Source organism: Pipistrellus hanaki (genome assembly GCF_964339955.1).
Source record: "Pipistrellus hanaki genome assembly, chromosome: 7".
Classification (NCBI taxonomy): Eukaryota; Metazoa; Chordata; class Mammalia; order Chiroptera; family Vespertilionidae; genus Pipistrellus; species Pipistrellus hanaki.
The window spans coordinates 42,072,314-42,096,142 of NC_140509.1; the positions used below are offsets into that span (position 1 = coordinate 42,072,314).

The window sequence follows — 23,829 nt, forward strand, 5'->3', positions numbered from 1 at the left end:
ATGTCGAAGATGAGTTAGTTAACTGAAGGTAGAGCTTCAAGGAAAGAACACTCTCTGCCGAGATTCTGTGGTGGGAAGAAGCAAATGTCTTGTTCAAAAAGCTGATAAAGGCAATGATCAGAGCAAAGACTGTTGGGAATGGGGAGAAATATGCAGACTAACATTGGAGGGGTAGGCTGAGGTCAGATCACTCAGAGATTTGTAAGAATTATGATGAATTTTGTTTTTTATCCTAAAATCAGCAGAAAGCATGGAAGAATTTTAAGTAGAGAAGGGATTATGATTAGATTTGTATTTGGAAAAGACAACTCAGGCTGTGCTTTTGAAGTGGTTAGGAGTGGACATTTGGCTCTGACCAGTTTTGCTCAGTGATTAGAGTGTCAGCCTGCAGACTGAAGGGTTGAGGGTTTGATTCCCAGTCAAGGGCACACACCTCGGTTTCAAGTTTGATTTCCACCCTTGGGTGGGCTGTGTGCAGGAGGTAACCAATCGATGTGTCTCTCTCACATCAGTGTTTCTCTCTCCCTCCCTCCCTCCTTCCACTCTTTCTGAAAATCAATGGAAAAAATATCCTCGGGTTTAAAAAAAAAAGGTGGGTATTGGAATATACTTTTCATTAAATCTCTTTGATTCTGCCCCAGAAATCTCTCTGATCTATTTTTTTTTAAATATTTTTTATTGATTTTTTACAGAGAGGAAGAGAGAGGGAAAGAGAGCTAGAAACATCGATGAGAGAGAATCATCGATCAGCTGCCTCCTGCACATACCCTACTGGGGATGTGCCCGCAACCAAGGTACATGCTCTTGACGGGAATTGAATCTGGGACCATTGAGTCTGCAGGCTGATGCTCTATCCACTGAGCCAAACCGGACAGGGCACTGATCTATTTCTTATCTTTATTTCCACTACTAATAACTTAGTCACTCCTCATTGCATCTTCCTTACCACTAATATTTTTTATATTTTTCTTACTAGAGTTAAATTTCTTTTTTAAAAAATATATCTTTATTGATTTTAGATAGGAAGGGAAAGGGAGAGATAGAAACATCAATGATGAGAGAGAATCATTGATCGACTGCCTCCTGCATGTCCCCCACTGGGGATCAAGCCAGCAATGCAGGCATGTGCCCTTGACCTGAATCAACCTGGGACCTTCTGTTTGCAGGCTAACGCTCTAGCCACTAAGCCAAACCAGTTAGGGCTAGAGTTAAATTTTTGAAGTTCACATTGGGTCATAAACCTTTGGTGGTTCCCACATTCTCTACTGGGTGTAGTCTGTTTTTGTTTTTGTTTTGTTTTGTTTTTTTTTTGGGGGGGGGGGTCGGTTAATAGCAAAGGTGGAAATTTATTGAAGAACAAGCACAGACTTCCATGTGGGGAGGGGGAAAGAGTCCCCTGTATGTAGTCTTTTTAAAAAATAGTATTTTTATTGATTCCAGAGGGGAAGGGAGAGCAAGAGAGAAAAAAACATCAAAGATGAGAGAATCATTGATCAGCTGCTGCCTGCACTCCCCCGTCTGGGTTGGAGCCCATAATGTGGGCATGTGCCCTGACAGGGTATTGAACCTGGCCTCTGGTTCATAGGTCGATGTTCAGCCACTGAACCACATCAGCCAGGCAAAGTCTAAGTATTTTAATTGTGTAATATATTACCTGTCTTTTTTAGGACCTTATTATTTATTACATTCTAATCTTGTGGATGTTCACATCGAGACTTGCTCATGAGCTCATGGATAGATGTGGTGGGGAGGTGCTGTCAGGAATTGTGTTTGCAAACAGGAACTCAGTTTCACTTGATAGACCTTGGAATAAAGAATGATGGGCTAGAAAGGAAGGCAACAGAGTATTATATCAAAGTAAGGAGTTTGGACTTTAAAATTCAAATGGCAGAATGAGGACTAATGGGAGAAACATTGCAGAGGAGCACCAGTAGGATATTAGGGAATGCTGATGCTACTCAAAGAAGTAGAGGGTTTGGGAGGTGACAGATGATGGAAAGATGATCTTTGGTTTGGGGTTTGGAGAGCTTGGACTTAAGGGAAAGTGTTTATTAACTTTAGCATCTTATTGTTGACTTTTGGTTGGTATTTTAGTATAGATAGTTCCTAATCCTCCTATGTAATAAAAGAGAAACATGTGAATTGACTGTACCTCTGCTACAGCTCACCAGCCAATCAGGAGTGAGTTTGCAAATTAACGTGATAAAGATGGTGAATTAATTTGCATACACAGGCATGGGACAGAGAGCAGGCGAGCCAGAGGAGAGTGGGGTGGCTTGAACTTGGCTCTCAAGCTGCCACACGAGAGCAGAGAGGGAGAGCTGGCAGTTTGAAGGACTTAGCAGAGCAGGAGGATGTGGAATGGAGAATGAGTAGGAGTGGAAAACCCAGAGCAAGGGAGCACCAGGAATGCTGGGAGTAGTAGTTCTGGTGGCAAACGGATTTCCTAGACCAGTGTTTTTCAACCTTTTTTGGGCAAAGGCACACTTGTTTCATGAAAAAAATCACGAGGCACACCACCATTAGAAAATGTTAAAAAATTTAACTCTGTGCCTATATTGACTATATATAAAGTAATTCTCTTGAATAGGAATCAAATAAACACAAAGAAAGTATTTTATAATTACTTTATTATGAAATATTAAGTAAACAAAATAGTGAAAAATTATAAAATTTTTGTCTTGTCTGCACCTACGGCACACCAGGCAACTAGTGTGCCGCGGAACAGTGGTTGAAAAACGCTGTCCTAGACACTAGAGCAAAGTGAGCCTGGAGCAAGATATTATTGCGGTGGGGGATGGAGGGAAAGCAAAGGTGAGAGATGTAAGTAAAATCAGAGTGTCTAGGAAAAATTAAAGGGAAGATATCCTAAAACTTCCAAGAAATCTCCACCAGTGAAGCAAAGGAAAAAAAAAAAAAAGCCTCTTTTATTCTGTGAGCAACAAACCAAACTAAGTTGGGGTCTCAGACAATTCACTCATATGATTGCAAAGACCCACAGAAACTCCCGAATTGGAGAGGGCTCCCCCGAGGGCTCCCAGATGGAAAGGGTGCAGGTTGGGCTGAGGGACCCACCCCCTGTGCACGAATCTTGATGCACGGGACCCCTAGTTTTCATATAATCGAGGGGACGGCAGAGGAGCCTATAAATCCAAGCGGGTATCCCTACTTTTTGTGGCAGTACCCGCTCTTTTTTCCTATCCCCTTTTGGTTTTGTTGTAGAAAAGATATTGATGTCTAGGAAGTCATCTCCTTAGGGAAAAAGTATTCAAATATATTTTTGTAAATGTTCAATAGCATTTAGAGCTAGATAGGTGTTATTGAAATTGTAATAACCACAGTTCTGTGAAATCCTTTCTGTGAGCGTTTCGTGGTAAATAAGATTGTAAAATAATAAATTTGTGTTAAGTCACTGAGTTTGTGGTTAATTTGTTAGAGTAGCAAAGGAAACTAATGTACTCAATCATGCTGTACAATTTTCATCTACTCAATAGCCACATATGGATAGGAGTTGCCATATTAGACATCTCAGATATGGAACATTATCATTGTAAAAAATTCTTTTAGACAGCACTGGTAAGTGTGGTCCATGGAGCTATTTATTTATATTTTATTTTATTTTTTTATTTAAAGAATGTTTTTATTGATTTCAGAGAGGGAGGGAGAGTGAAAGAGCAATAGAAACACCAGAGATGAGAGAGAATCATTGATCAGCTGCCTCTTGCACACCCCACATTGGGGGATCAAGCTCACAAGCTGGACATGTGCCCTGACTGGTGATTGAACCATGATCTGGTTCACAGGTCCACTCTCAACCTCTGAGCCATACCAGCATGGTTGTTTTGGGTTCTTACTTTGCTTTCAGTCTTAGCCCTGACTAAATATTTCCATACATAACATTTTTATAACAACGTGCTTATATATCTGCCTACCAAATGACTAGATATGAAATTGTTGGGTCAAAGAATATTTGCATTTAAAAACTTGATAGCTATTATGAAATTGTTTCCGTAGAGCTTTTACCAGTATACACTTGAGTGATGTGTGAGAGTATCTGGTTCCCCACACCTTTACCAACCTAATATAGTGTCAAATTCTTTGCTGTTTGCCTATCTTACTATCTTATTGGTGAAAACATGTATGTTTGACGTCTCTAAGAGCACTCCCAAATTTGATGACTTGCTGAGAACTCACAGTGGTTACCATATAGTTGGCTTATTTTTTAGTATAAACGTTGCCTTGTATTTTGGTCTGTTTTATTAAATTAGCATCATTCACATTGTGACATGGCTTAACCACATCATAAAGTTTAATTTTTTGTTTTATAGTTTCAGCTTTTGGAAAATGTTAGCCTTTTTTTTTTTTTTTTTTTGTAATCATGACAGAGAGTGAACTCATTCAGTGTGAGGGTGTCCAGATTTAAAAGTTGCTTTTTAACTTAAAGCTAGGTTTATTCTTTGAATTATGAGGTTGCTTTTAAAAACAGTAGAAAATCTTTATGTTTAATACTTTAGATGGCAACTATCAAAAGGAAATAGGATCATGGCAGCAGATGATGAAAATGGTGATGGAACAAGTTTATTTGATGTCTTCTCTGGTAAGCGCTTATTGTAATTGTTTTTCTAAATTTACTTAATTACAAAACCATTTACTTGTTCTCATTGAAAACACCAATTATCAACTTTTTCTCTTCACATATAAATGAATTAATACAATAAAGTGCCTGGCAAATAGGAAGTGCCTAGTAAATGTGAACTTTTTAGTTATTGTATGCTTTCAAGTCTCTTAAATGTAATGAATTAGCAACTTTGAAAATCTAAGTTGTAATAATTTTTACTGTTATATCCAAAAAAGATAGGTATTTGTTACTCTTGAAGTGAAAACTTTCAGTAAATGTAGACATAGTAGTAAAATAAGCTTATAAAGTAGAAATATTTTAAGTAATATGTGCAATGTAAACTTCCAGATCCTGATGTAACATTTATTAGTTCTTTTGTCTTAATTGTAATTATGCTATGACAATCCCACTACATTTTTTGAGATTACAAATATAAATGTATATTTATTTACTAGAGTTACAATTACTATGCTATAACGAAAATGACAGTTGTAAAACATGTCTAGTAGAATAGTTTTGCTTAAGTATGTATTTTAAAAAATTATTCATAGATACGGAAAGATTCACATAAAATATGGCCTACATAACTGCTCTGGATAGTATTATTTTTTGTGTGTGTGTTATGTAATTACTTTTTGTAGTTTTAAATTTTTATGCTGCTGTATATACATTTCTCTTATTATTTTTTTCTTTGAGATATTTTAAACCAAAATAAAAATTGAAAGTATAATATAATCAACCTTTTACTTTTTATGTCTATTCACAAATAGTTAACTTTTACTGTATCTGCAACTCTTATATTTTGAAGGACAAACTGCATTGTTAATCTCATTTGCTGGAAATAGCTGTTTTTATTTCTATATACTACATATTACTCTCTCACAAGTTCCTGTCTACATACATATATTTTTTGGTAGCTACAGTCACAGTGTGAATTTTACTTTTTAACACTTAATATGATTTCATGAAACATTTTATTCCTTTAACATTTTCATAATTGTGTTTTTATTATATTTGTTTGGAAATAATTTCAAGCTTACAGAAAAATTGCAAGTATGAGAACATATAAAAATCCATTTGCCTAGTTTCTTCCAGATTTGCTTTTTATTTTATACCAGTGGTTTTATCACTGTGTACATACTCTCTATTTTATTTTTTAAAAATATTTTTATTGATTCAGAGAAGAAGGGAAAGGGAGAGAGAAACAGAAACATCAAGATGAGAATCATTTATCTATTGCCTCCTGCACGCCCCCTACTGGGGATGGAGCCTGCAAACTGGGCATGTGCCCTTGACCTGAATCGAACTTGGGACCATTCAATCCATACTGAAGCTCTATCCACTGAGCAAAACCAGCTAGGGCCATACTCTCTTTATAAATATACACACAAACAATTTTTCCTGACCCATTTGAGATTAAGCTATATGTATTATGGTCCTTTATTCCCAAATATTTCATTGTGTATTTTGTAAGAAAAAGTTGGTTTATTGCATAATAACAGCAAAATATCAATTTTATTAAATGCTATACTGATACAATATTGAGTCTGCAATTTTTATTCTGATAATCCAGTTATGTCCTTTGTTATTGTGATTGGATTTATGTTTGTCTCCATTAATATTTTAGTTTGTCTCCATGAATTTTTTCTTTCTGACTTTCATGCTTCTTTCAAATAATTTGAATGTATTTTAGAATTCCATTCTAATTCCTGTATTAGTTTCTTGGCTATACCTCTGCATTATTTTTAGTGGTTGCATAAGGATTTGCAATATCTTTAACATTTGCAGACTTCTTAATAATGTTGTACTTTTTCATGTAATCTTGTACTTATAGCTGCATTTAACCTCCAACCATCTCCTATGTTAAAGATGTCATAAATCCCACAATATAATGCTATGATTTTTATTTAAATTGTTCTATGTATCTTAAAGAAATTAAGAGGAATTAAAATAAAGTAAGAGAAAATAGTGCATCTTATATGTTTATTTTATCATTTCTAGTCTAGTATCATTTAAAAATATTTTTAATTGATTTTTTTACATAGAGGAAGGGAGAGAGAGAGAGAGTTTGAAATATCGATCAGCTGCCTCCTCCACACTCCCTACTGGGTATGTGCCTGCAACCAAGGTACAATACATGCCCTTGATTGGAATTGAACCTGGGACCCTTGAGTCCACAGGCTGGTGCTCTATCCACTGAGCCAAACTGGTTAGGGCAATTTTAGTATTATTTTCTTCCCCATTCTCTCTCTTTTCTTTTGGAAATCCAGATGTATACTATGTGAAAACTTTTTATTTTTTAAACTTAATTTTTTATAGACTTTATTGGGGTGACATTGGTTAATAAATTATATAGGTTTCAGGTGTACAATTCTACAATATATCATCTGTATATTGTATTGTGTGTTCACCACCTGACCAGGTTTCCTTCCATCACCATTTATCTCCTCTTTATCCTCTTCTATCACCCCTCACCCTCACTGAGAACTTTTTTTAAAAAATTTTTTTCTTATTATTATCTACTGAGAACTTTTGATACTGTCTTGTGGGATATTAAGACTTTTGTTTTTCTTTTCCTCTTGGTTCTTCAAATTGGATAATTTTTAGATTTTTCTTTAAGTTCACTGGCTCTTCTGTCAAAAGCACATTCAATGAATCTTTTTACATTAGATTTTTTTTATTTTTTTAAATATATTTTATTGATTTTGTATAGAGAGGAAGAGAGAGAGATAGAGAGTTAGAAACATCGATGGGAGAGAGTCATCGATCAGCTGCCTCTTGCACACCCCCCACTGGGGATATGCCCGCAACCAAGGTACATGCCCTTGACCGGAATCGAACCCGGGACCCTTCAGTTCCCAAGCCGACTCTCTATCCATTGAGCCAAACCGGTTTCGGCTACATTAGATATTTTATTTTCTGTTATAGGACTTTTAATTTGATTCTTCTGTTTCTGTTTCTCTATCAAGATTTCCTATGCAGTAATTTTGGATTGCCTTCTGGATATTGTAAATGCTATGTTTATAGAGACATTGGATTCTGCTATACTTATTTCTCAGAAGAATTGCTTATTTTAAATTTTAGCATGTATTTAACTTGACCCTGTGGTGGGTAGCAGCTGAAATCTGTGATCAGAATTTTTAGTTTTAGCTGGACTTTTTGTAGTTTTAATCTTTATCTGTATAGATTGGGGGGGGGGGGTCTCTCTCAGAGTTTTGGGTGCAAATTTGGGGAATCCCCTATGTTACTTTCTAGTTGCTGTTACTACTTCTGAAGTTTTTTCTCTGGTTCTTCAACCTGTTTTCCATCTGAGTTTTCATTGCCCAGTGTGGCTTCAACTAGGTAGGACCTGCTCTTCCACAAAAAATACTGTAATGAAAGAGGGATAGAGGAACTCACACAGCACTGTTTTCTTCTTTTAGTATTACCGCATTTTCCGGTGTATAAGACGACCCCCTAATTTTACAGTTAAAACATAAGTTTAGGCCTATATTTGCTGTATAAGACTACCCCCCACTTCCGAGGCAAATCCAGTTCTTTTTTTAATAGACCGCCTCTCTGACTCTGGCCAATCTGAGCAGGCTTTTTACTAAAACACAGTGGTCGTCTTATACGCCAGAAAATACGGTATCTCCCCTCTAATTATTTCATGTTTTAAGTTGCTCTTTAGTTGTTCAATTCTTTAGCTAGCTTTTTTTTTTTTTTTTAAACGAGGTATAATTTACAAATGACATATTAGTTTCAGGTGTACCCAGTAATGATTTGATATTTTTATATATTGCAAAATGATCAAGTAAGTTAGTGATATAGCTTTTGACTGCAGATAATTTGTTTAAAGTTTATAGTCATCTGTAGAAAGATTGGTCTGACAGACACTACTCTGCTATTACTGAAAATTGGAACCTTCTCACTAGTATGTTTTGAAAGTGAGTTTTTAAGTATACTTCTGAGTTAATAGAGTCATAAGCCTAGGTGCAAAGATCTTCCTGTTTATAAGGCTGAATAAACTGTTAAATAATTATTTTTTGGTGCAAAACTAATAAGGTCTCTTTCTTTCACTGGTTCCTCAAACTTGGAATGGAAAAACTTCCCTAGGAGAAGTTTTAGAACAGAATAGAAATAAAGACACAGCGATTTAAAAAAACAAAACAAAAAAAACCTTCCCTAAGTGAAATAAACTAGTTTTAACTAGTCTTTAATTTAATTTTCTTGCAGCTTCTCCTCTTAAAAATAATGATGAAGGTTCTTTGGACATATACGCTGGATTGGACAGTGCTGTTTCTGGTATGTAAATCAATCTATCTATTTATATAAAAGCATAAATGACTATTTGACCGGTTGCTATGATGTTCATTGACCACCAGGGGGCAGATGCTCAACCCAGGAGCTGCCCCTGGTGGTCCACGTGCTCCCACAGTGGGAGTGCTGCTCAGCTGACCAGTGGGCGCAAGATGAGGGGCTAACAGCTGGCAAGTGCAGCTGTGGCAGTGCAAGCCTCTCCCATGACACTCCCCCGTGAATGCCTGTCCCCCATCTGGACCGGTACCAACATCAGGACTGACTGGGAATGAGCCTGTGGTCCCTTGTGTCATGGGTGCACCAGTGTCACTCTAGGACAGGTGCGTGGTGACTGCAGCGAGCCTACCAAGTGGCAGTGGGGCTGGAATGAACAGGAGTGGAGTGGCACCAGGCCTGAGCTCAGCTCCTCCCCAGCTGCCTGCTGCTTCTCACACTACTACATCCCTCGGGGGATGTTGGACTATGGGTTTCAGCCAGATCCCAGCAGGTCATGCTGAGGGACCCCTAGCAGTGCATGAATCTGTGCACTAGGCCTCTGGTTCTGTAATAAAATAGTTTCATTTTGCTTGGTCAGTCTATTGAAAGTTTATTTTGTTACTAATTTTTAAAATAACTCATACATCCTGAACTATCTGCCCATATTTTTTAAATTATTACACTTAGGTAATTGTAATCTTGCTCAAAGCTTGATCAATAAAACAACTTAGTTCTCAGGTATGTTATTCATATAGATATCAGATTTTACTAGACCTGTGCAAAAATATTTTGTACCATTGAAAAGCAACTCATGGTCTTGTCCACACATATTACTACTCATACTACCATAGGTTACATGATGCTAGGACTTTTGAAAAGGATAGTTACTATACTATAAGTGTTTTCAAATGCAGAGAGCCTCATGATCTATCCAAATTGGAAACCTTTTTCATGCTTTCCCATGATCAAATCTCTAAGGATTTGAACACATATCACCCTCATACCAAATTCGTTGACACAGCATTTTAGGTAAATTGCTTTTCCAACTCTAATTTATTAAATCATTATAAATATGGGTGAGCCCTAATTACTTTGGCTCAGTGGATGGAGCATGGGCCTGTGAACTGAAGGGTCCTAGGTTCAATTCTGGTCAAGCACATGTACCTTGGTTGCAGGCACATCTCCAGTGGGTGGTGTGCAGGAGGCAGCTGATTGATGTTTCTCTCCCATCAATGTTTCTAACTCTATCCTTCTCCCTTCCTCTGTAAAAAATATCAATAAAATATATTTTAAAATATATATCGATGAAATGGAGGAGATAGAGAAATGTATAGTTCAAGTTGTGATAGACACAACATCCAAAATTTTAAATACATATATTTCTTCACCTTTATTGAGATGTAATTATCATAAAATTAAGATTAATGTGTGCATGTGTTGATTTGATACATTTGTGTATTGCAAAATGATTACCACCATAGAATTAGCTAACACCTGCATCACATTACATAATCACTATATTTTTTTTGTGGCGAGATTTAAGATTTATTCTCTTAGCAACTTTAAATTATGTAATATAGTGTTATTAACTCTAAAGACTATGCTGTAAATTAACTCACCAGAACTTATCTTACACTGGAAGTTTGTACTTTGGTCAGCATATCTTTTTCCTCATCCCAACCTCTAGCTAACCACCATTCTAGTTTCTGTTTCTGTGCATTTGGTTTTTTTAGATTCCACATGTAAGTGATATCACACAGTATGTGTTTTTTTCTGGTTTATTTCACTTACTATAATGCCTTCAATGCCCATGTTGTCATAAATGACAGAATGTCCTTTCTTACAACTGAATAATAATTCCATTGTTGTGTATACATGCTCACATATCTTTTTTTACTCATTCATCCATTGTTGGACACTTCGGTTTTTTCTATATATTGCCTATTGTGAATAATGCTGCAATGAACATACAGAGTGCAGATATCTGCAAGATCCTGTTTTCACTTCTATATATTTTTATTGATGAGAGAGAGAGAGAGAGAGAGAGAGAGATAGAGAGATCAGGGATGAGAGAGAATCATTGATCAACTGCCTCCTGCATGCCATCCACTTGGGATCGAGCCCAAAACTCAGGCATGTGCCCCGACCAGGAATCAAACTGACCTCCTGGTTTCTGGATCTATGCTCAACTACCGAACTACATATTTTGGGTATTAAACTTGTTATCAAATAAATAATCTGCAAATATTTTGTCTCATTGTGTAGGTTGCCTTTTCATTTTGTTGAAGGTTTCTTTTGCTGTGCAGAAGCTTTTTAATTTGATGTAGTCCCACTTGTTTATTTTTGCTTTTGTTGTGTTTGTTTTTAGTGTCAAACCCAGAAAAATCATCACCTCCTATGTCTCCCTCTCCCCCTGCAGGAGATTTATGGTTTCAGGTCTTACATTCAAGTCTTTAATCCATTTTGAGTTGATATTTGCATATGGTGTAAGATAGTGATCCAGTTTTATTCTTTTGCAGGCGGTTGTTCAGTTTTGAACAGAACAGTCTCTTTGTTGAAGAGACTATCCTTTCCTTATTGTACATGCTTGGCTTCTTTGTCGTAAATTAATTGACTGTATGTGTAAGAGCTTATTTCTGGGCTTTCTGTTTTGTTCCTTGCTCTATATGTTGGTTTTTATGCCAATACATATAGTTTTGATTACTATAGGTGTGTTTTATTGTTTGAAATCAGAAATTATGATACTTTCAGCTTTGATCTTTTGTAAGATTGCTTTAGTGATTTGCAGTCTTTGTGGTTGCATACAAATTTTATGATTGTCGTATTTCTGTGAAAAATGACAGTGGAATTTTAATAGTATTGCATTGAATCTGGAAAGACATATTTTAATGTTAAGGTTTTTTTTGTTTGTTTTAGACAGTTCTAAGTCCTGTGAACCACCCAGAAATAGTTTGGATTTATATGAAGAAATTCTTACTGAAGAAGGAACTGCAAAGGAGGCAACATATAATGATGTATGGCTTGTCAGAATTATTAAAGACAGTTATTTTACATTTTATAGCTCACTTACAGTTGGAAAAACATTCTGTGTTTAGGAAAGAACTATTAGGCTAAAAAAAATAGATATCAGTTTCTGTCTTTAGATCTGCTCTTTTTATTTTATTTTATGTATTTTATTGATTTTTTTACAGAGAGAAAGGGAGAGGGATAGAGTTAGAAAGAGAAACATCCATCAGCTGCTTCCTGCACCCCACTGGGGATGTGCCTGAAACCAAGGTACATGCCCTTGACTGGTATCGAACCTGGGACCCTTCAGTCCTCAGGCCGATGCTCTATCCACTGAGCCAAACCGGTTAGGGCTGGATCTGCTCTCTAAATAATGTTTTCTGAATGCTTGTCTAAATTTAGTTATAATTTTGTTTGATTAAATGTAAGTGTCTAAATATATAAAACATCAATCAGTGTGATATAACATTTTATCTTTTCATGATTTTGTACTAAGTTATAAGATATCCTAAGACTTAAATTAGAAATTTCTTTCTACCTTATTTGAATTTAAGGTTTGGAGAGTGAATCTGAAACCAAACAAAATACATTATTGGTAGGGCCAACTTTATTTATTTTTAAAATTTTATTGAATTCATTGGGGGTAACTGGTTAATAAAATTATATAGGTTTCAAGTGTACAGTTTTATAATACATCATCTATATATTGTATTCTGTATTCACTATCCAAATTCAAGTCTTTCTTCATCACCATTTATTCCCCCTTTATCCTCTTCCACCTACCCCACACCCTTTCCCTCTTGTAATCACCATACTCTTATCTTTGTTTAAGTCCAACTTTAAAACCAGTAATCTTACTAAATCCCTGTTAGCAGAACTAGAACTCATCTCCCCTTTTTAGTGGGTTAATTTATTAAATTTTAAATATTTTGAAATGTCATTTAAGCTAAGAAAATAATTTAGAATGGTGCTTAAATTAATCTTATATATTACAGTTGCAAATAAAATATGGAAAATGTCAACTACAAATGAAAGAGCTGATGAAAAAGTTTAAAGAAATACAGTCACAGGTACTATTATAATGAATATTTTATTTTTGTCCTATTTTAATATAAAAAAATTGGTTTGAAATTCAAATTCTAAAGTGCTGGCATTTTAGAAGGAAATTTTCTTCTTAGTATTAAATGAAATAGGAAATCTGTCAAAACATGCATAATTTCCTATACAACTGATATAGAAAAACTGCTTGATTTGTTAAATGACTTTTACATAAAAGATCTGTTAGGTAGTTACCGGTTAAATAATAGAACATTCGTAGAGATGAGATTAGTTGTTTTAAAAGAGAATGGTTTGATGAGTAAAGATTTAGATTGCTCTTGGGGAAAATGGTGATGCCCTTAGTATTTTTGCCAATGTGATTTTGTGATCATGCTACAAAAATCAGGAATGTCATGTTTTGTTCTGATTTTTATTTTTTAGTAATGATTCTCTTTTCTGTTTCCCCCAAAGAACCAGTCAATCCTAGATTCATTCTTTGTTCATCTGAGAATTAGTACATTGTTGCACATTAAAGCTAAGTTGTTAAATATAACCTGATTTTTATTATTTTTATTTTTAGTTTTCAAAATAATGGTCCTGGGAGAACTTTTTATTTGTGTATTTTTTCATTTTGATTTCTATTTTAAGTAATTTCACTTTAAATGACTTTCTCTGGTGCCATTTATCTTCTCTGAATCTCAGCTGCCCCATCTGTATAATGAGCATAACAGCATTTTTCATAGGACTTTCTTGAGAATTATATAACGTGTAATATATGATGCCTGGCATATAGTTAGCATTAAATAATCATTAGCTATTAAAAGTAGTAGTTTAATAATTCTGTAATATATACTTTATTAAATATATTTTATGATGCTTAGAATTTCAGCCTAAAAACTGAAAACCAGTCTCTTAAGAAGAATATTTCAGCACTTATCAAAACTGCTAGAATGGAAATAAACCGCAAGGATGAAGAAATTAGTAGCCTTCACCAAAGGTATAATTGAGGTGTTTGGATCTATAAATTACATTGGTGTTGATATGTGTAACATTTTTAACTTTGTAAAGATATAAAAATGTTGCATTTTATTAAATATGTAAGATTTTACTGTGACTAATAGTATATTATAATGATATATATGATTATTAAATAGAATATTGCCACATAGCTCTCTATGAATATATTTAGTTTTCTAATACACTGAGATTTTTCTTTGGTACTCTTTACTCCTGAGAAGATGGTTGTATATATGTTATGGGTTCTTCTAGGCCTCCATTAAGTTACTAAAGTATCAAGAGTGAATCTGTGCTCAAATCTCTTATCAATAGATTACTCTGAAACTAACTCTCTCTCTCTCTCTCTCTCTCTCTCTCTCTCTCTCTCTCTCTCTCTCTCTCTCTCTCTCGTTGGGGCCAGAAATCTGTTCCACAGAATTTCATTTCTCTCTTCTCCTTTGTAGTCAAACCTTCAAAACAATATATAAACTTTGTCTCCATTTTCTATTCCCACTAACTCTTGAACCTAGTATATGCTGACTTCTGTTTCCATTTGTCCATTTGGTTAGCACAAACTGCCACTAAATACATCAAATAGTTTTGATTTCTCATTTTATCTTATACTCACATGCTGTTTGGCATAGTTGATCCTCCGTTCCTGAAATAGTTCTCTCCCTTTGGCTTCCATAATTCTTAGTTTTCTTCCTAAGTTGAGATTTACACTTCTGTACTTGGCTAAGCTGGAATTCCTCAAAGCTCAAATCTATGTCTTTCAGTATTTTCTTATGAAGTAATCTTACTAATACTATATCATTTCCATTTATATGTAAATTACTACTTCATATCTGTATAAAATTTTTTAAATTACCTCATTCAAAACTGAATTTATGATAGAACCTCTTTCATTGAGCTGAATGGATTTCCTGTCATTTATTCAGCTGGTGTAAGTTAGAGACCTAGGTGTAGAATGACCATTTAATTTATTGCCCAAACCAGGGCACTTCTGTAAAGACTCTGTCTCCAAATAAGATCACATTTTGAGGTACTGGGAATTAGGATTTCAACAAATGAATTTTGAGGGGATACAGTGAACTCAAACAAGATCTATATTAGTTCTACTTATTGCCTTAGGTTGTGTATCTCCTATGCCCTCCTTTGTTATATAAAAATCTCCCCCTATCTCTACACATAGTACTAACTGGGGGTAGATTTGTGGAAAATCAGGGAAGTTTTGGGAGGAAGTTCGGGAAAATCAATTTACTATAAACTAAAATTAGTTATTTACATATTTGTTAAGAAAACTGCTAATTTTCTGAAACACTGATATAAAACCTTAAGACTTAGGATTTTTAAAAAGATGCACAAAACAATAAACACCATTTTCTTAGGAAAGAATTACAACTCTTCTTTTTCTTTATGCAGTATGTGCTACTTTAAGATGACTATTGATGCTTTGGTTTACTGTGGATAATATGTAAAACAGATCATCTCTGTTGTCCCACAAAGTTTCATCTTCCTTCTGTTTCAGTTGGTCTACAGTGAGCGCGGGTAAAAAATAATGTCACTGTTCTAAAAGAAGTGAATTTGCTGTTAGTTTGGAGTTATATGCCTGTGGTGAAGAAAGTATAAAAGACAAGTGCTAGGATAGAACTGAGACATTCTCTAGAGCTTGTTTGAAATGGGAAATGAATTTGAAAACTGGCCCATTTAGTTGGAAATTGATAAATTCTTATTACTCATGCCTTTATACAAAGTAAAATTAGTGTTTCTAGTGTTTAAAAGTCTAGCCCCTGACTTTTAAAGTGTATTAAGTATGATTAAAATTTGGATCATTAAAAAGCAATAATTTTTGTTTGTTGTTGTTAATTTCTATTTCTTAATAGATTGACTGAGTTTCCACATTTTCGAAATAATCATAAAATTGCAAGGACGTCAGATACAGTTAAAACAAAAGACTTTACATCTAGACCTCCCCATTTGGATGATTGTGCAAAGACTGATCACAAGGTGAAATGTGATGTTTCTAAAGATGGACATCATAGCACTTCACTCCCAAACACTGAAAAGGAAGTAAAATTGCATTTGGAAAAAAAAAGCACTTTGCATTTACCTTCGTCTGTTGAAAAACACTGCACCAATGGCATTTGGTCACGTTCCCATTATCAGGTTGGTGAGAGTAGCTCAAGTGAGGATAGTAGAAGAGGAAAGAAAGATAGTGGGTATAGCCATTATAGTAGAGGAACTGACAGAATACGAAAAGACTTACACACTAGCTGTGGTGATGGTGAACCAAGGAACTTAGAGGCCAGTCCAAGGCTACAAGGACGTTCAGAGAAATATGGTAAAGGTGAATCAAAGGCTGAAAGCAAAAATTCAAAGTTTAAAAGTAACACAGATTTGGATTATAAAAATGAACGCTCTGGCTGTTTCTGGCAGAAAGAGACCTTTAGAGAGAGGTCACATACTCGAGTAGAATCTCAAAGTGATAGAAAATTAGAGAGGCAGAGTGAAAGATCACAAAATACAAATAAAAAAGAACTTAAATTACAAGACAAAGAAGAAAGAAAAGATCAAAAGCCCAAATCAGTAGTAAAAGACAAAGATTACTGGCGAAGGTCCGAACGAGTATCATCTCTTCCTCATTCTAAGAATGAAATAAAATCTCATAATTCAAGTAAATACCATCCAGAAGAGAGAAGAGACAGGGAAGATGGTAAAAGAGACCGGGGTGTAAGTAATCATAGTTTTCAAGAAGGAAGATGTTCATCCTCCTTTTCAACCAGTAGAACTCACAAACACATTGACTCCAAGGAAGTTGATGCTGTGCACCAAAGGGGAAATACACTTTTAGGAGCAGAAAGACATAGAACTGAAGATAAGAGGAAAAGAGAACAAGAAAGCAAAGAAGAAAACAGGTATATGAGAAGCGAAAAAAGGACATCTACAGTACATTTGCAGAAGATTAACAAAGAAACTAAGCAAACCACTACTGATTTAAAGAAACAGAATGAACTGAAAAATGATAAAGGTGAAGTCTCTAATAATGATGTTTCTGAACACACAGATAATAAAGACCTTGCAATTAAAGCTGAGAAGGGTCCAAATGAAACAAAAAACAAAGACTTAAAGTTGAGTTTTATGGAAAAGTTGAACTTAACTCTTTCTCCTGCTAAAAAGCAACCTATTCCTCAGAATAATCAGCATAAAATAACCGATAATCCCAAATCCAGTGTCATATGTGATTTGGAGTCTTTGGTACAGGATAAATCAGTGATATGTGTTCCCTCTGTGAGTGAACATATCACAGAAGAAACTAAATCAAAGTTATTGGAACCAGAGGATGCTCTTCCAACAGCATCAGCTGAACCCAGGACCGGTATTCCAGAAAGGAAACCGGAAGAAGAAAATAGTTTGTTAATTAAATCTATTGAGAATACTATGCAGTGTGACTTGCCCATCTGTGGTACAGAGACTTCTTCAGAACCTGTGAAAATGGAACAAGCAGAATCTTTGTTTCCTTCAGCAGCAGAAATGGAACAAACCATTAATGGTGCAAGGCCAACAGTACCTGTGGCACTGGACATATTACAAACAAATGTTTCTCAAAACTTTGGCATGGAATTGGATACTAAAAGAAATGACAGTTTAAATTTGTGTAGTGTTTCTGAAGATACGGAAATGAAGGAGGCTTTTTCAACAAAAGTTGCCAACTCCAATGAAAGCATTTTGAAGCCTTCACTTGAAAAAGCTGACATTTTGCCAGTACTTTCAGAAGTTGATAATCCAAAGTTTGAGTCTTCTCTTGTAGAAACATCACTGGTTGAGAATAAGTCTTGTCATCTGGAGCCTTGTTTACCTAAAGAGACTCCAAAATCTTCACTTCTGCATACTGAGTTAATGGATCACAAATTGGAAATTGGTGAAACAAACTCAATATATAATGATGAGAACTCAGTTCTGAGCATTGATTTTAATCAGCTAAGACCTATTCCAGAAATCATTAGTCCTCTGAGTAGTCCAGTGAGACCTGTAGCAAAAGTACTTAGATTGGAAAGTCCATCTCGAGTTCCATTATATAACAATCATAAAGGTAATAGTTTATATTTTCTTTTATAACTTAACCTTTTTTTGCGATTGTAAAATGCATAAACAAGATGAAGCAGTGTAGTGCTTTTTCTTTTTAAATAACACATTCACACTTACATTAACTAGAAATTGAGCCTTTTGTCTTAATTTAGATAATTTTAAAATATATATACTTTTATTGATTTCAGAGAAGAAGGGAGAGGGAGAGAGAAATAGAAACATCAATGATGAGAGAGAATCATCAATTGGCTGCCTCCTGCATGCTCCTTACTGGAGATCAAGCCCTCCTGGTTCATAGGTCAATGCTCAACCACTGACCCACACTGGCTGGGCAGTAATTCTTATTTCTACAAAAAAAAGGGAGTGGAAGAACAGATTATTTCAAATATTCTTTGCTTGCTTTCAGATCTATATTTTATTTTTATTTTTTAGGGAAAGTGTAAAGGTAAAAGAGAGGGAAAGACAGAAAAACATTGAAGTCAGGGAAACACATTGATTGGTTGCCTTCTACATGAGCCTTGACAAGGGCCCGGGTTGGGAAGGAGCTTGCAACCAAGGTATGTGCCTTTGACTGTAATCGAACCCAGACCCTTTGGTCCTCAGGCCAGCACTCTCTCCACTGAGCAAAACTGGTTAGTACCAGATCTGTTTTTATTGTTCAAAAGCATCATCAGATGTCATAGAGTAGGAAATGCTGCTAACCTGAAGTAAATATACCTGAACAGTAGATGGATGGTTATCCAAAAACACAAACGCTACATTATCACTGTTGTCAGACACCTGAATACCTTCTGAGAACAGTAAAGACCGATGACATGAATAAGTGTTAGGCATTAACATTTTTCAAAAAGCTATTAAAATAATGAAATGCTTCAGTATTTAATTTTGGGGGGTTAATATTTAGTATAGAAATGTCAAATGACTATGATTTCAAGGGTCATGTGATTATAATATACTTTTATTTTCCACAGATGTGTTTCCATCAAATTCAGCTCATTCCACCTCCAAGAGTCAGTCTGATCTCAACAAGGAAAATCAAAAGCCCGTTTGCAAGTCTGACAAATTTACAGAGGCAGACTCTCATAAGAATTCATCTGTAGTTGAATTAGAAGAAGGAGAAATTATAAGCGACAGTGAAAACTCTAAACCACAAAATAGTTTTGAAGAAATTGCCAAACCTAGAGCTTCTACAGAAGTGCAAAACAGAAAAAGTAGTCTGGGAAATAAGAAAAGTACTGTGCATTTGGATAAAGACAAAAGGAAAACATCTATAAAAGTTCAGCAGAACAAAAGGAATTGGAATAAGAGACAGAGTGAATCTAGCAGGTCTTCAAAAACAGAGAAAAAAGATAAGACAATGAGTACCTCCGTTCTGGAAAAAATAGTTCCAATTATTGCTGTACCTTCTTCTGTACCAGAGGTTATGCACATGTTACGAATGATAAGAAAACATGTAAGGAAAAACTACATGAAATTCAAGGTAAAATTTCCATTAAAACAATTTCATAGAATTATTGAGTCAGCAATTTTGAGTTTTACATCACTCATTAAACACCTTGACTTATCCAAAATCTCTAAGTCAGTGACTACTTTACAGAAGAATCTCTGTGATGTTATAGAAGCCAAACTTAAGCAAGTTAAAAAGAATGGCATAGTGGATCGTTTATTTGAACAACAACTACCAGATATGAAAAAGAAAGCATGGAAATTCGTAGATGAACAACTTGATCATTTATTTGCAAAGCTTAAGAAGATCTTAATAAAGTTTTGTGGTTTCACGAACTTTGGCAGTGACAGTGATGAAGGGAAATTGGACAAAAGTAAAGAGAAACCACAATCTTCAAATTGTCAGAAGGGGAATGTGGTCAACTCCAGCAAAGAAATGCCAAAAGAGAAATCCTCAAAATCAGAAGATTCTGTTTATTACAGGTATTCACTAGGATGTAAAAAATCTGAGGACAAACATCAAGGCCAAAATAACTCTGAAATGAACACAGTAAAGAATGACATTAAGAAAAGCTTTACCACTTGCTTTGATAATATTAAATGCCCTCCATCTGAAGAGCACTCCTTGGAACTGAACTATCCCAGTACCCCAAAGCCAGGAAAAATGGAAGTCGCCGCCATAGAGGATACACAGACGTCCCAGCATGCCTCCTTGAAGCCAGAACGCTGTTTTGAGATTCTTACTGAACAGCAAGCATCTAGCCTCACTTTTAATTTAGTGAGTGATGCACAGATGGGTGAGATTTTTAAAAGTTTGTTGCAAGGTTCTGATCTTTTGGACAACAGTGTTAATTGTAATGAAAAAAGTGAGTGGGAGTTAAAGACTCCAGAGAAACAGCTGCTGGAGAGTCTTAAGTGTGAATCTATACCAGCTTGTACAACTGAAGAGTTAGTTTCAGGGGTGGTTTCTCCATGTCCTAAAATGATCAGTGATGATAATTGGTCCTTATTGTCATCTGAGAAAGGTCCATCTCTGTCTTCAGGACTCTCGTTGCCAGTTCATCCTGATGTTTTGGATGAAAGTTGTATGTTTGAAGTGTCCACTAACATAGCTTTAAGTAAAGAGAATGTATGCAGTTCAGAAAAGAGCAAGCCCTGCATTTCTTCCATCCTGCTTGAAGATTTAGCAGTATCTTTAACAGTACCATCACCTCTGAAGTCCGATGGCCATCTCAGTTTTCTAAAGCCTGAAGTTTCGTCTAATTCGACCCCCGAAGAGGTGATCAGTGCCCATTTCAGTGAAGATGCCTTGCTCGAGGAAGAGGACGCGTCGGAACAAGATATTCACTTAGCTCTGGAGTCTGACAATTCCAGCAGCAAATCGAGCTGTTCTTCGTCATGGACAAGCCGGTCCGTTGCTCCAGGCTTTCAGTACCACCCTAATCTACCCATGCATGCTGTCATAATGGAAAAGTCCAATGATCATTTCATTGTGAAAATACGGCACGCAGCACCATCTGCTCCCTCCAGTCTTATACAAAATACGGTGGCTGGTGAGTCATTGACGTCTTTGCCCGGAGCGGGAAAGGAAACTAATGAGGCAGCAGAGAAGGCATGTATTTCATGTGAGAACACAGTTTTCAAACCTGTGGAAGAATTGAAACAGTCCAATGAAAATGCTGACGGCAGTAAATCCGCTCATGAAGAACAGGGCTGTATGATACAAACACAGGTTCCTGATATATATGAATTCCTTAAAGATGCTTCTGGTAAAGTGGGTCATAGTAATGAAGTGGCTGATCAGTGCTTCAAGTTGCATCAAGTATGGGAACCAAAAGTGCCTGAAAGCATTGAAGGGTTGCCTCCCATGGAAGAAATTCCACATTCTGTCGAGGGTCATCTTCCAAACACATATGTAGACCTCACAAAAGATCCAGTCACTGAGACTAAAAACTTGGGGGAGTTGATAGAAGTAGGAGTTTTAAACATTAATCAGTTGGGATGTTCTGGTAGCAATTTGGATCAAAATACTCAGATATTAGACAGTGTGCAGCCTGAAACTGTAGATGCTTTTATTGATTTGACACAAGATGTTTCAAGTGAGAGTAAAAGTGAAGATCACCATCCAGCTTTAGCTGTTGGACCCTTGGGGTGTGAGGTGTTTTGTGTGGATGAAGATGACTGTGAGGAAGAAAAGGTGCAAGTGGCAAAAGAGCCTTTGGAATGCATGGTTGTGGAAAGCTGTATTGATTTGACCTCAGACTCTCCCAGTTCATGTGAAATAAAAAAGGAGGATTTAAAATCCGAACCGGTATCAAATTCTGATAGTTTAGACTTGCCGGCGACTTCAGATAATGCTCACAAAAAGAGGAAAAAACTTTCTAGTCTAAATCATTCTTGTCAGAAAAAACCGAGAACGGAAACAGACTTAATCAGTAAGGAAAAGACCAAGAAAATTACCCAAAATTTGGGTGAGAATGGAGACGCTCACCAAAGGAAAGCCAGTAAGAAGAAGGGCCCTGCAGTGACGGTGACTAAAGATCCCTCATCGTTAAAGCCGAGCCCCAGAAGTAAGGACCTGTCACCAGCATCTGGCGCTTCTGCAAACCTTTCTGCAAAGAATATTATTAAAAAGAAAGGAGAAATTGTAGTTTCATGGACAAGGTAAGGATCTTATGAGACATTTTACTTTTATTCTTTTAATCCTTGCACAGGGGCCATGCTAATCTCTGTATTGTTCCAGTTTTAGTATATGTGCTGCCAAAGTGAGCACTTAGGAGACATTAAATCAGCAGGAAACTTTGGGAGACCAGAAATCTATTCTGTCTTGTCATAGTTACATCCTCTCCTAAAATAAGGGAAGCGATGACTTCAAAAGTAGTCAACATTAATAGGGAATATATTCTAGGGTATCATCTATAGCAGGAGCTCTTAACCAGGGACGTGCATTAGCACCATGGATAGAACTTTTCATTGTGTTGTAACCTAATTGTTAATTTTTAAAAAATGATTCTTTGTAAAGAACTGGTATCACATTTTAGAAAGGAAAAATGACAAGTGGGGTGGTGAAATAGGGCAAAAAGTGTGAGCATTTATAATTTGAGCATTTCTCTAAATTAAGAGTTTCAAAAAAGTTCATAAACAGGTTGTACTTTTGACTTTTACATGAGCTGTTTGAGAAATGCCGATTTCAGGACCCCATTTCAGACATGAGGTTAGCCACAGTTGTACCCCATTGTCCTAGAGCAGGGGTGGGGACATCCAGCCCATGGACCGTATGAGGCCTGTGCAATAACTTGGTCTGTCCCCGCCAAGGCATTAGGAGAGAGTTAATTAAGTGTTTGACCAAATATAGCAGGCTAAATTTTAAATGGATAATTTTGTATGGCCCATGATGTTGTAAATATCCAAATAGCCCTTGGCAGAAAAAGGTATTCCCCACCCCTGCACTAGAGGTTCATGTTCTGCAGGATTAACTAAAGTGCATAATGAGGGAAGCTGAATTTTGTTGAAATTGGTCATTATTTTTATTTAATACCATAATCATCTATGCCTTAATTTCTGGTTTCTTGGAGATGACACAGTAAAATCTTAGAGATCTTAATAATACACATTGGTTCTGACCATGTACAAAAAGCAGAGGCCTAGGAATTGGAAGATTTTGATTCTATTTTACTTTTTTTTTTCTTTAATATATTTTATTGATTTTTTACAGAGAGAAAGGGAGAGAGATAGAGAGCTAGAAACGTCGATTAGAGAGAAACATCGACCAGCTGCCTTCTGCACACCCCCCACTGGAGATGAGCCCGCAACCAATGTACATGCCCCTGACCGGAATCGAACCCGGGACCCCTCAGTCCACAGACCAATGCTCTACCACTGAGCCAAACCAGTTTCGGCTGATTCTATTTTACTTTTGTTCTTTTGCTTATTAAGTCTGTTATCATGTTTGACCCTAATCTTTAAGGTACTATATACATTAAAGGTAAAATTAAAAAAAAAAAAAAAAACCTATACTTTTGTCATTGGAATAATAAATGAGTATGTTTTAGAAAATTTTGGAAATACATATGTGCTTACAGATTAAAATTATCATTTTATTTCTCAGAGATGATTGTCAATGTTTTGATATACACACTTTTTTTCCTATGGGTTTTAATAAAAATGTCACCTGTTGATGGGCATTAGACAGTGGAATTTTTAGTACCTTTCTGCTTTAATCTACAAAAGCTAAATAACATTTTCTCCTTGTAGAAATGATGACCGGGAAATTTTATTGGAGTGTCAGAAAAGCGGGCCATCATTAGAAACATTTTCTTATGTAGCTGCCAAGTTGAATAAAAATTCATCTCAGGTAACTTCCC

General features: G+C 35.9%; 1 protein-coding gene across 4 annotated transcripts in view; it reads left to right on the forward strand.

Moving 5' to 3' along the window:
• The window catches only part of CASP8AP2 (caspase 8 associated protein 2), a gene marked incomplete at its 3' end in the record, with an annotated part of 32,867 nt that overhangs the window by 3,500 nt on the left and 5,538 nt on the right, over positions 1-23,829 (forward strand). For all 4 annotated transcript variants that reach the window (XM_084890426.1, XM_084890425.1, XM_084890424.1 and 1 more), the window contains exons 2-9: positions 4,515-4,597; positions 8,834-8,902; positions 11,810-11,907; positions 12,895-12,969; positions 13,819-13,934; positions 15,817-18,023; positions 18,991-22,129; positions 23,720-23,819. In XM_084890426.1, coding sequence (XP_084746552.1) covers positions 4,543-4,597; positions 8,834-8,902; positions 11,810-11,907; positions 12,895-12,969; positions 13,819-13,934; positions 15,817-18,023; positions 18,991-22,129; positions 23,720-23,819 — 5,859 coding nt within the window. In that variant the 5' untranslated portion in view covers positions 4,515-4,542. The remainder of the gene's footprint in view (positions 1-4,514; positions 4,598-8,833; positions 8,903-11,809; positions 11,908-12,894; positions 12,970-13,818; positions 13,935-15,816; positions 18,024-18,990; positions 22,130-23,719; positions 23,820-23,829) is intronic.